General features: G+C 46.8%; 1 protein-coding gene across 12 annotated transcripts in view; it reads left to right on the top strand.

The window, feature by feature from the left end:
- The window catches only part of NEO1 (neogenin 1), a 507,651-nt gene extending 504,449 nt beyond the window's left edge, over positions 1-3,202 (top strand). For all 12 annotated transcript variants that reach the window (XM_073363103.2, XM_073363101.2, XM_073363105.2 and 9 more), the window contains one exon: positions 285-3,202. In XM_073363103.2, coding sequence (XP_073219204.1) covers positions 285-368 — 84 coding nt within the window. In that variant the 3' untranslated portion in view covers positions 369-3,202. The remainder of the gene's footprint in view (positions 1-284) is intronic.
- The last annotated feature ends 9,207 nt before the right edge of the window (positions 3,203-12,409 follow it).

Here is a 12,409-nt window from a genome sequence, read left to right as displayed (position 1 = left end):
GGTTTGATTTCTGTATGTTTTGTTGTGGTTTTGTTTGCATGCCCAATTCTGGTGCACCCTTTGCCCATCAGTTTCTTACCCCTTTCATCACTTTTGCAAAATTTCAGAATTTGAAAAATTGTTGGTGGTTTCAATTTGTGCAGTCACATAACCATCAAAACTTGGCTTTGCTAAACATGATTTATAGTCCTATTGTATACCAGAGTCATTGATCATGCTTCCTCCCACTCTTCCTTAAAGAGCACAGCTCATCTTGTCCAGTAACCCTCTTAAATCTCCTGCAGAACTATGAACCGGATGAGCTGACCAAAGAGATGGCCCACCTGGAAGGACTAATGAAGGACCTTAATGCCATCACTACAGCATGAACACCTTCACCAGGACATGACTCCAAATCCAGTTTTACAAGTCTTGGAACTCAGCCTTGGAACACAAGGAATTGTACAGAGAAAGAGAGGGACAGCACATGAGAGCAGATGTAGAAAGCAAACAAACCAACTGGTGCATTAATGCTAATGCTGGTTAAAAAGGATGACTTTTCTCCTCCTCGTCCTGAAACAAAGTCATTGCCAAGTTGAAGTCTTGTTTGCCTGCTGAAACCATGCAGGATGGGACACATCAGGTGAAATCTAGTGTCCAGGCAAGAAGAAAAAAAAAAATCAAATGGACTTTACATTCTTTTTCTGGTCAGGTTTTGTCTCAATGGTGTGATTGCCCTGCCTTTTCAGTGTTGGACATTCGCATTTATGTACAATTTTATTTGTGTGTTTTTATTTTATTTTATCTTTTTTTATAAAAAGGAAAAAAATTGTGTAATCTGAAAAAAAAAGAAAAGCATTGTTGTTTTCCACAGTCTAGGCTGACGTTTGACTGCTTGTTCTATTGTGTATGGAAATTCATTGCCAGTGTGGGGTATTCTGTTTTGTTTTTGTTTTTATTCTGCATATAATTACATCCCCTTCCAGCAGTTAATCCATGGCCATTTGGGATGCTGCATTGCTATTTGTAAGCTCTTTTATTATTTTTATATTATAATTATTAAAAGCCTGACTTTCTCCTCTCATCACTGTGAGATTACAAATCTGTTTGAATTGAAATGTAACATTGAAAGACCTGTTTGTCGCTTTTTGTGCAGTTTCAATACTTTGATGGGGGAAAAGTAAATGGGGAAGGGGGAGGGGAGCCAGGGGCTAATGGGAGGTTTCCTTATTGTTGTTTTCCAGTCTTCATATGTTCACTAAAAGACTGAAGAAAATGAAAGCATCTTCTGTTATGTCCTTTCTTATAACTTAATTATATCTCTGCTTATTAAATTGCAGTGGGAGTGTCATTTAGAACCATTTTTTAAAAGTTCCTCTTATACAGTAGGATTCATATGTACAGATGACATCACAGTTTATTTTGGCAACAGTGCTTGGATTTATTGTTAGCTATAATTTTAAAGATCCTACAGATCTTAAAACGTTTAAGCGCAAATTGAGCATTATTTCAGCTCTTAGAACATACAGCAGTCAGCAGTGCACAGTTTGCACAACGCTTCTCCGCTGCTATGGTACTTAAATCTAGGGTTTAAGTGCTGGCATATCCTGAAGCAGAGAAAGGTGGAGCTCTTATAATCCAGTAGGATAGCAGGCCTTTGGAAACAATCAAACCCCACCCATAGGATTTTTTAACTAGATTAACCTCCACCCACCCACCCCCGGCCCTTTCAGCTAGATCAACCCTAGCGTAGTTTTGCTGTCCCCGGCCATTTAAACAGTGCTTTGAAAAGAATCTTAAATGTTCAACTGCAGTCAAGGCAAAATGTATTTTTCTACATGTTTAAAACCCGTTGAAAAATCAGTGTTAATGACTCAGGTGCTGTTCACAGATCTCTCTGCGCGGAGGAGGGAAGTTAAAAGGGAATTCCTGCATGAGGAGAAGGGCTGTGGGGCAAGGGAAGCATCTTCTTTTTCCTACTTGCACACTTGCTGCCATGTGGTACACCAGCATGCTTGGCCGTGCCACATGCGGCAATGGTGACTGGCCTGAGGAGTAGTGTTTGATGAAATCTCAGCTTCCCATGGAACTCATATACACCCTTTTTTGAAGAAAGGAAAACAAGAACTTACTGATGGCTTTATGTGGAAAATCTATTCTGCCAACACAGGTTAATGATAGGAGAGGTGAGGCAAATAGCACTTCCAGTGGGCACAGACTGGCTCTCTGGGGACACTTGCACCTCTCAGAGCAGGAAACATTAGGATTTATGTAATAAAGAAAGCAATAAGGCTGCATTTTCTTTTTCTTCTATCCATTGGATTAAAAGCTGACCCTCTAGGCCAATGGTTTGGTTCCTGACGCTGAGAAGGGAAGCAATGAATCATCCTGGAAAGTAGCTGGGACTTATTTGGGATTTGACTTCCTTTCTTTTCCTGGACTCCTTGTGTGTTGCCATTTCCAGCGGGTTTGCTGGTATTATTTATTATTGGGACGGGGGGGAAAGTTGGTGAAAAGTGCAACGTTTGAGCACCCCGGGCCACCTGAAAATAGATGTTCAGGCCTTTGTCAATACAATTCAGGACAAAATAAGCTACAGATCTTGTATTTAATGAACAAAACACACACACTTGGATTCACATGTTGCTTGTAAGGGTTGTGTATGTTTTCCTCTGACCTATACCCAAAGTGTACCATCATTTGTACTCAATATTCTTAGTTGGTGGGTCTTTGTGAATATTACTTATGTAAAACACAGGGAATGTTAATATTGCCATTGAATTTGGGGTGGGGGCTAGTATTTTTACTGATAAAACAACTGTTCAAAGTTGTTGGTTTTTAAGGTTAAACTAAAAAAACATTCAAATCAGTGTACAATCTGTATTGCACTTTTTCACATTTTAACGCTACGTTTTCTTACATATCCTGTGATTTTGAATTTGGAACATTGTATATCTTGTAGTGTCATCGTTAGGCTGTTAAATGGCAGCTTCCTTCAGAAGGATTTGGGAAAAAACAAACCAACCCTGTATATGGTTTTATGATTCTGATGTAGGAGAATTTTGAGGACTGCTGTAGAATTCTACCTTTCTGTACAATTTTGATTGGTTGGGGTTTTTTTTGCTTTTCTGTAGTATTTGCTGTATACTCTATGGCTTTTTTAATAACTTCATGTTTATTATTTAGTATTGGATATCCAATACACTTTTTTAATCCAATCAAATTCTGGTCTGCTTGGAGAGTTTGTTCCCTTTGTTCATTCCCATATGTCAAGGCTAATTCCCCACTCTGGCACGTCGAGTGCAGAAGGTGGGGGCCTGCAAGGATTCTAAAAATTAATAGTGGCCACTCCAGGCTTGTATTAAACTCCCCAGCTTACAGCTTCTCTCTGACCTTGGATTGATAGATGCTGCCACCACCCAAGTGCAGAACCCCTTTGAGAGCCCAGGAAGGCACACTTGGGAATGCTTTCCTGGGGGGTACCCTCAACCCCTTTCACCCCACTCCAGGGAAGAGCTGAGAAAGGGGAGGGGGGAGGAAATCAGCTGTTGCCGCCAGCTAATTAAATAGCATGTGCCCAACCCTCTTAAGACACAAAAATCCAATTATGTTCTAAAAAAAAGGTAAATTTTATTTATTAAAAAAAGAAAGAAAATACATCTGGAAACTCAGACTATTGCTAGATTTTAAAAGAGCAATTACAAGGATTAAGCACCAAGAATAGCTTTCTTGAGGTCCAGCTTAAAGGTGACAAGCAAAACAAAAGCACCTGGGGTTAGCACAGAGGAATCCACAAGCCATAGTGAAATAAAAGGAATAAAACCTAATTGCATCTTCCTAGACATTCGTGGTCTACTTACATATCTGGGGTTTTAAATGAGTAGTTTCTAGGTATGATACTAATGATTTTTCATACCTGGCCCAAGCTTTTACAGCATAGGTGCTGCCCTGTGCACCTCTCCCCGGGAGAACAACAGACAGGCAGACAAAAGGAGAGTCTTGTTTCAATTTTAAAAAGTTCTAGCCTTCCCATTGGTTCTTTTGGCCAGGTTCCCACTCACTTCCTTTTACCTATGCATAGCAGTGAGACTTTTTAACCCTTTACAGGTAGAGCAATTAGAGAACAGCTACTAAGAGGTAATTTTTGTAGCTACTGGTTGGGTGGATGTCCATAAAAGGGAGCTACCCCTCCTTCATTTATCACACCATACCTGCTATTTTGTAACCCTTTCGGTGACCCAGGATTGAATTTTACTCATACCTGTTTTTCCTTCTGGGTGGAGCAGTGCAGAGTTGAGGGGCTCCAAGGCAGAACCAGCATGTCACTGCTAGTGGGGTGTGTTTTTTCCAACATGCACAGTGTCTTTGCACCTAACTCCCCTACATTTCAGAAACTCACCAGCATAAATCTCCTTTTCCAACAAACTTGCCCCATAATGAGAGTATTTCAAAGCAATGAAGTATGCTATAGAAAGTGTCTTTAATACAATAAACCCATAAATCCATAGAAGAACAGAATTCTAATGCTTTGCACTTAGCCATTTGAAGCTGTAGCTTTCTAAGTGCTTTACAATGTGGGTTAAGTATTATCTTTATTTTACTGATCAGAAATAGAGGTAAGTTACTTCTCAAGCCAGTCACCTAGCTACTTCCCTGGCAGAGTCTGGACTAGAGCCCAGGTCTCCTGGCTCCCTGCCCTGAAAGCAGTCTACAAGACCAAAGGGTGGGCAGCCTGTGACGAGCAACATCCCATGTGTTACATTACTGGGATGATCTCTCCAAGTGCTTCCCATTTTCACACTCACTTTAAGCCTGGTTCTCTTAGGGTACATCTACACAGCCCATGGCAGCTATCCTCCAAACCAAGGCAACAGTCAGTCTGATTCGGATTGTTTCCACTTAAGCTTTGGCAATGTGTTGCGGAATTAGATGGGAATTGGTCTCCAACGTGTTTCTAGGTAGCTACCTTCAGTACTGCAGCTGAGCAGGGATTTTGTGGGTATATAGGAGACAGGGAGTTTACAAAGAAATTTACCTCATTTTTGTACAATGGTGCATTTTTCAAGCAGCCCGGGAATGTTGCATAATCTGAACCTAAACCAGACAGAAAAAGTTGAAAAGGCTAAACAAACACCTTGCCTAGGTTTAAAAATGGAAAGAGACCACTGTTAAATTGGTCACCAGGTAATTTGATGGTATTGGCTTTGCAATTTAAACAAAACTTGATACAAATTTTATACGGTGGAGGGAGGAGAAGTGACCTTTAGAGCGCAGAGGTGATCTTAAGTCTCTCACAAGAAGAATTTCTCAGGTTGGTTGGCTACTAACTCCCACAGAGTGGCAATGACAAAGCATAAATGTCAGAGGGCAGCCCATCCCACATATACCTCACAGTTAAATGTAACTTCTTTACTGGAAAAACTTATAGCATGTGATCATCCATCAAATGAGTTATTTGCATTACTAAAGCATCTAGGAGCTCTGGACCAGGACCCATTGTGCTAGGTACTGAACAGGCTGCTGATGCATTCAACACTACATCCCCCTGTCACTGCACTGTTAGGCAGTAGCATTGCATTGGTTTAATCTAGTGTTAATTTAAACCAGATTAGTTAAACTGTGCAAACTCCTGTATGGACACGCTTTTCAGCTTAGTGGCTGTTTTGGGTTAGCTTAAATCAGTTAGGTACAGGTTTAAGATAAACCACAAAAAGTCCCCTTAAACTGAAATGAGAGCATTCAAACGGGATGCTTTGGTTTAACAGACTAAATGGGTATACAATCAAATTTACGTTAAGCCAGTGCACCCCGCCCACTTAGACAAGGCCTCAGACTTTATCTGTGCAAAAGCAAACTGTCCTGCATGGCCCATGGAGTAAACTTTTTCTCCAGGTCATGGGCATGACTGAGTAAATATCTATACCCCACTATAAATGGATGCAGTGCTTTACAGAGCAGATACACCAATGTGCTTATACACTTAAGGGCCTGATTTTCATATGTGAGGAGCACCCCAAAATGCCACTGAAGTCAAGGAAAGCTGCATGTGGTTGGCACCTCTGAAACTCAGCCACCAAGACTGCAGGAACAGCAGATATGGAGGCAGCTGGTGAAGATTCTTGGCAGAAGTAGGTTTTGAAGAGGAGAGAGGGTGTTCGATAGAGAGGACATGGGAGGTTTTTCCAGCCGCGAAAGCACTGAAATAAGGAATGCAGATGGGGATGAGAACGCTGCAGGAGGAGTGAGGGGCAGCTGGAGGAGATGAGTGGAGATCTAGAATGTGACTGTGCCCTTGAAGGGAGATGCCTGATTGATGTGATACAAAACAAGCTGTCGGGGAACAAGTACTAAAAACTAAGGGGGGTTGGGAAGGAACAAAGCTCAATCTGGCACACTCTCAGACTTGACACCTTGCATGATCCACCAGCGCATGCTCTGCAGACTGTCCTGTACTGCAACCCAGTCTGACACACGTCTGTGTGGAATGTGCTGCCTCTTGCAGTCCAGCTCCTAGAGAAGGGGTTCTTGCAACAACATTTTTGGCGGCCTTAGAGTGTGGCCACCAACTCTCACCCGTGGCCGCACTGACACTTTTTTCCTAAAATACTTTATTAACTTTAGGGAAACCAGTTAAATGTGCACAGAGTCACATCCAGGTCACTGTAATGTATATTTGTGGGGGTATTTTTTGGCAGACTCAATAACAAAAATAATGCTGCCTCCCTCTTCGTCCCCCTCCCCCTGCCCATCCAGGGCCTACTGGGTCCTGGGGCTTGCAGTGAAAAGTGATCTTTGTTACTAGCACAGCACACTTAGTAGCTACCTGGGAGGCTACGAAAAGTGCTATTAACAAACCTACACCTATCACTTTTCATAGATAGCTAGTCAGTCTGCTGTGAAAAGTGATACTTGCATGTTTCTTAATATCACACTTCTCAGCAAGCCCCAGAACCCATTAAGCCCTGGATGGGAGGGCCAAAGGGGGAGGCAGCAGGGGCCAGAAGTGACAGTGAGATGGATGTGGGGCCAGAGGAAGCAGCAGGGGCCCAGGGCAATGGGATGGATATAGGGCCATGGGAGATAGCGGGGGCCAAGATGGATACAGAGGCAATGGGGGTGGGTCATGAGCCCCACTGTTGAGTGGCCAGAGCCAGGCCCTGGTGTCTGCTGCCATGCAGCCAGGGCCGGGCCTCAGGGCCTGTGGCCAGAACCCGGAGCTGGATTCCAGAGCCTGGGGCTGTGTGGCTGGAGTAAGCACCCACAGCTGTGTGGCGGCACCTGCTGCTGTGCAGCTGGAGCAGGGGATTGGCACCAAGGGCTAGGGCCGTGAGGCTGGAGCCAGGGGTCAGCACCTGCTGCCCTGCAGCCAGAGCCAGGGGTTGGTGCCCAAAGCTCAGTGCTTGGAGCCCACTGCCCTGCGGCCGGGGCTGGGGGGTTGGCGTCTGTGGTCAGCACCTGCCACTGTGCAGCCGGAGCTCAGGACTGAGCCAGGAGCCAGCACCTGCTGCCACGCAGCTGGAACCAGGGGCAGGAGGCTGAAGCCCCGCAGCTGGAGTCCGGGGGTGGGGGTGTCAGTACCCACTGCCCCATGGTCAGAGCCCAGGGCTGCATGACCAGGTTCCTGAATTCCCACCGCTGGAGCCTGCTGCCCAAACCTTCTCCCACCGAATGTGGGGCAAGAACTCACCTTGCTCCTGCAGCGTTATGCCCCACCTTTCTCCAGAGGCAGTGCAGGGCGGTGCATCCAGGAGCAACAAGGAGGGGGATTCAGGCCTGCATGTGCATTAGTCATTTAAAAAACAGAGAAAATAGGGCCCTGCTCCTGGGTCTGTAATGCCACCCAAGCAATTGCTCAAGTGGCAGAGCCCAGGCCTTGAGGGCATTGCACAATTGTACAAAAAACCATGAGGTACAGGATGGACCAGCTTTCTAAGGGTCTTTAGGAATGCAGCTAGGGATTTTCAAAAGCACCCAGGTGCCTATCGGCATCTTTAGACATCATACTAGCTTTAAAAATCTGGCCCAGAGCCCAGGCAGCTGCCTCCACCCTAGCCATCTGGGGCACCACTTGCCTGAAAGGGAGCAGGAGGCGCAATTCAAAGCAAATCAATCATTTCCCTTGGCAGCTGGTTAGAGCACAGCCCTCTGGGATTCCCGCCCCTCCTGCCGTAGGCAGCAAGTCTTGTTCTCAATATGCTGCTCACCAGTGTCTGCCGCTGGCTGAATGTTGGAGAGGGCTGTGTCCTAAGTTCCCTCTAAGCTGTACGGCTGTACAGTAGCTTATTAAGTGCCGTGCAGGTGCTCAAGGCTGCAGCGGGGAGAGATGCCTCTCCCTGCTGGCTGCAGCCCTGCCCTGGCCCTGCCGCAGCTGGGGGAGAGGCACCTATCCCCCCTATCCGAAGTGTTGCTAAGGGGAGAGAGAACTTGGTGGGGGGGGAGTCCTCTTTCCCCACTGTAACCCTGGGGCTGCCTTCACCCCAAACCCCTCATCCCCAGCCCCACCCCAGAGCCCGCACCCCGAGCCAGAGTCCTCACTCCCTCCACATCCCAACCGTCTGCCCCGGCCCTGAGCCCCCTCCCACACTCCGAAGCCCTCGGTCCCACCCCTGCCACATTAATTTTGTTACATTCAAAATTCATTGGGGAAAAATTAGTGGGAACACTGGCTGTGTCCCAAAGGAGAGGGTCCCAGAGAAGTGCCATGTTTGCCCAGCAAGTCCTTGTGCACAGCTTGAAATTGTTAACTAAGCTCTGCCACATCTATTAAATCTGCTCTCACAGCATCATGATCCTAATCCTGCCCTGGTCACATAGCAAAGTCCCCACATTGTGACAGCAGCCCAGGAGAGCCTGGCTCTAGCCCATACACCCAGGGCTGACTCCCAGAGCACAGGGGTGTTGACTTCAGCAGCAGCATTTGAATGTGAATGTCATTGCAGCATATCTGGGCTGGTCCCTGCCAATCCACAGTGTTTGGATTGACTGTCACAATTTTTTTACCATGCGTCTTGGGTAATATTCAGTGCCCTTGAGAGGACGTTCTTGCAGGCGGAAGCAAGATGCAGAGGTGGCAGCATTAGGCTGTCCGTTGATTATCATCATGATCTAAGGAAATGTAGGAAAAGTTGCCAATAGCAGGCATGATACTTAATGTGCACCAGGAAAGCAAAGAGCACGAATTCAGGTGTCACAGACTGAGCTGTGGACTGGTGCGTCTGTTGCCTGTGTATTTTGGATTACAATTTTTGCTGTTAAGCTTAGAAACCTAGATATAGAAGTGTTCTCTCCCCATCTCCCCCATAGTTTTATTTTCAGTAAAGATGGGCGAGCTTCCTTGTTCACAGTGAGGTTTGAAACTCAGAACAAGATGGTGCATGACCTGCGCCCTTCAGCAAGATCAATAGCTGCTCCAGTGCTCGCAAGCTTAATGTGTAGTCCCTGTTACACTCATGGCCTTAAAGCCATTGGGTTTATGGCTCATTACACAAACCTATACCCCACTAACCCGCCTTTGTCCTAAAGTTGTTAACTACCTGTGTCTACCTTGAATGATTTCTTACATGTTAATTCCATATGCTAAACAATCTATTCCAGTTTGTTTTCAGCTGTGACGTTCTGAGCACCCCTTCAGACCTGAAGAAGAGCTCACATACTTGTCTCCTTCACCAGCAGAAGCTGGACCCATAAAAGCTATTACTTCACGCAGCTATGGATTAGGGTTGCCAATTTTCTGATTGCAAGAAAACCAAACACCCTGCCCCCCCACCCCCGCTCATGCCATCCCCCTCACTCCTTCGCTTGCTCCCTGCCCCTCGCTCATGCTCTCATTTTCACTGGCCTGAAGGCAAAGGGCTGGGGTGTGTGTGGGGGGGTGAGGGCTCTGGCTGGGGGTGTGGGCTCTGGGGTGAGACCAGAAATGAGGGGTTTGGAGTGTGGGAGGGGGCAGGTGTGTGGGGGGCGGGTGAGGGCTCCAGCTGGGGGCACGAGCGCTGTTCTCGGGCCAGGGATGAGGGGCTTGGGGTGCAGGAGGGGGTTCCATAGAGTTGCCAGGCATCTGGTTTTCGACTGGAATGCCCGGCCAAAAAGGGACCCTGGCGGCTCCGGTTGGCAGTGCCAACCGGGCCGTTAAAAGTCCAGTCAGCAGCGCAGTGGGGACCTGGGGTTAAGGCAGGCTCCTTGCCTGCCCTAGCTCCTCACAGCTCCCAGAAGCAGCCGTCAGGTTGTTATACCAATAAAATAAAAACCAGCGGGATCTTATTAAAGGGAAAAAGGCAAAATACCACATTTATTGTGAATACAGAAAGAAACATAGTAAGCAGTTAGTTATAGCTATAACATTCCATTCAATCTCATATTTATTCACACATTCATTCATACAAACACACACACACAGGTTCTGCAAGGTTGTTATCATAGTTACTAGCCTTAGAGTTGCTCATGCCAAGCCACTGGCCAGGTGGCCTGGACATGAGGAGGGAGCAGGGCCTTGTCAGATGCTCATCTGATGCTCCTGGAAGTTGGTTTGCAGAATCAGACCCCAAAGTTCTCACTTTTTAGAGTCTATTTTTATAGGAATTTCTTCCTATGCCAGTCTATGGGAATTGCTTCATCATGCTGTTGCTGAATCAATCAGCAGATAGCACATTCCTGACGGCTCCAAGATGTTATCTTGTTCTTTGGTTCTCCCATTCTTGAGGCTGTTGGGTGGATTCCAGTCTGCCCTCCGGGGGGTCCTCTGGTTATTTCCACTTGACGCCTTCTTCAGCCGATGGACACTGGATTCTTAGGCTGGCACCTCCCTGATCATTCAGTTATTATCCACACCAAGCATCCATCCACATACATCCTCTATCTCTATTTTAATCACAATTGTTAATACAGCAAAAGGGTGGGGAGTCTCTGGGTGCTGTTTCTGTTGTTAGAGTATTGCTTTGAGTCTCTCTCTCTTGTGAATTGCTTTGAGAATAGACTCTGTCTTAGAATGTACTAACACAATTAGCAGCTTGCAAGTTTCACACATAGAGGGAGAGAAACAGTACCAAAAACCAAGAGACCTCTTAATTAGTAATACCCTGGAATTTAAACTCTGGGGAATCAAACTCATTTGTGATTTTTAATACAGAACTTCTTTAATATGATCCAACAAGGTCCCTGCAGACCCTAGACACATGGGCAGTCAGGGAGGCTCCGCGCGCTGCCCCCACCCCAAGGGCTGGCTCTATAGCTCTCATTGGCTGGGAGCATCCCCCCAACACACCAACCCCCTGCCTCAGCACCCTCCTGCACCCCAAACTCCTCATCCCCAGTCCCACCCCAGAGCCTGCACCCCCTAGCCACAGTCACAGTCTCACCCACCCCAACACCCTGCCGCAACCCAGAGCCCTCTCCCATACCCTGAACCATAGAATCATAGAATCATAGAGTATCAGGGTTGGAAGGGACCCCTGAAGGTCATCTAGTCCAACCCCCTGCTCGAAGCAGGACCAATTCCCAGTTAAATCATCCCAGCCAGGGCTTTGTCAAGCCTGACCTTAAAAACCTCTAAGGAAGGAGATTCTACCACCTCCCTAGGTAACGCATTCCAGTGTTTCACCACCCTCTTAGTGAAAAAGTTTTTCCTAATATCCAATCTAAACCTCCCCCACTGCAACTTGAGACCATTACTCCTCGTTCTGTCATCTGCTACCATTGAGAACAGTCTAGAGCCATCCTCTTTGGAACCCCCTTTCAGGTAGTTGAAAGCAGCTATCAAATCCCCCTCATTCTTCTCTTCTGCAGGCTAAACAATCCCAGCTCCCTCAGCCTCTCCTCATAAGTCATGTGTTCCAGACCCCTAATCATTTTTGTTGCCCTTTGCTGGACTCTCTCCAATTTATCCACATCCTTCTTGTAGTGTGGGGCCCAAAACTGGACACAGTACTCCAGATGAAGCCTCACCAATGTCGAATAGAGGGGAACGATCACGTCCCTCGATCTGCTCACTATGCCCCTACTTATACATCCCAAAATGCCATTGGCCTTCTTGGCAACAAGGGCACACTGCTGACTCATATCCAGCTTCTCGTCCACTGTCACCCCTAGGTCCTTTTCCGCAGAACTGCTGCCTAGGCATTTGGTCCCTAGTCTGTAGCTGTGCATTGGGTTCTTCCGTCCTAAGTGCAGAAACCCCTCATTTCTGGCCCCATCCAGGGCTTGCACCCCCCCAGCCCATATCCTTCCTGCACCCCAACCTCCTGCCCCAGCCCAGAGTCCACACCCCCAGCCGGAGTCCTCACTCCCCCATACAACCCAACCCCCTGCCTCAGCCCAGTGAAAGTGATTGAGGATGGGGGAGAGCAAGTGATGGAGGGAGGGGGGATGGAGTGATTGGAGGCAGAGCCATGGAGAAAGGGCAGAGAAGGGGTGTTCAGTTTTGTGCAATTAGAAAGTT

This window comes from Lepidochelys kempii, chromosome 10 (genome assembly GCF_965140285.1).
Source record: "Lepidochelys kempii isolate rLepKem1 chromosome 10, rLepKem1.hap1, whole genome shotgun sequence".
Lineage (NCBI taxonomy): Eukaryota > Metazoa > Chordata > Testudines > Cheloniidae > Lepidochelys > Lepidochelys kempii.
Note: the sequence above shows the minus strand (reverse complement) of the source record. Positions and strands in the feature narration are given on the sequence as shown.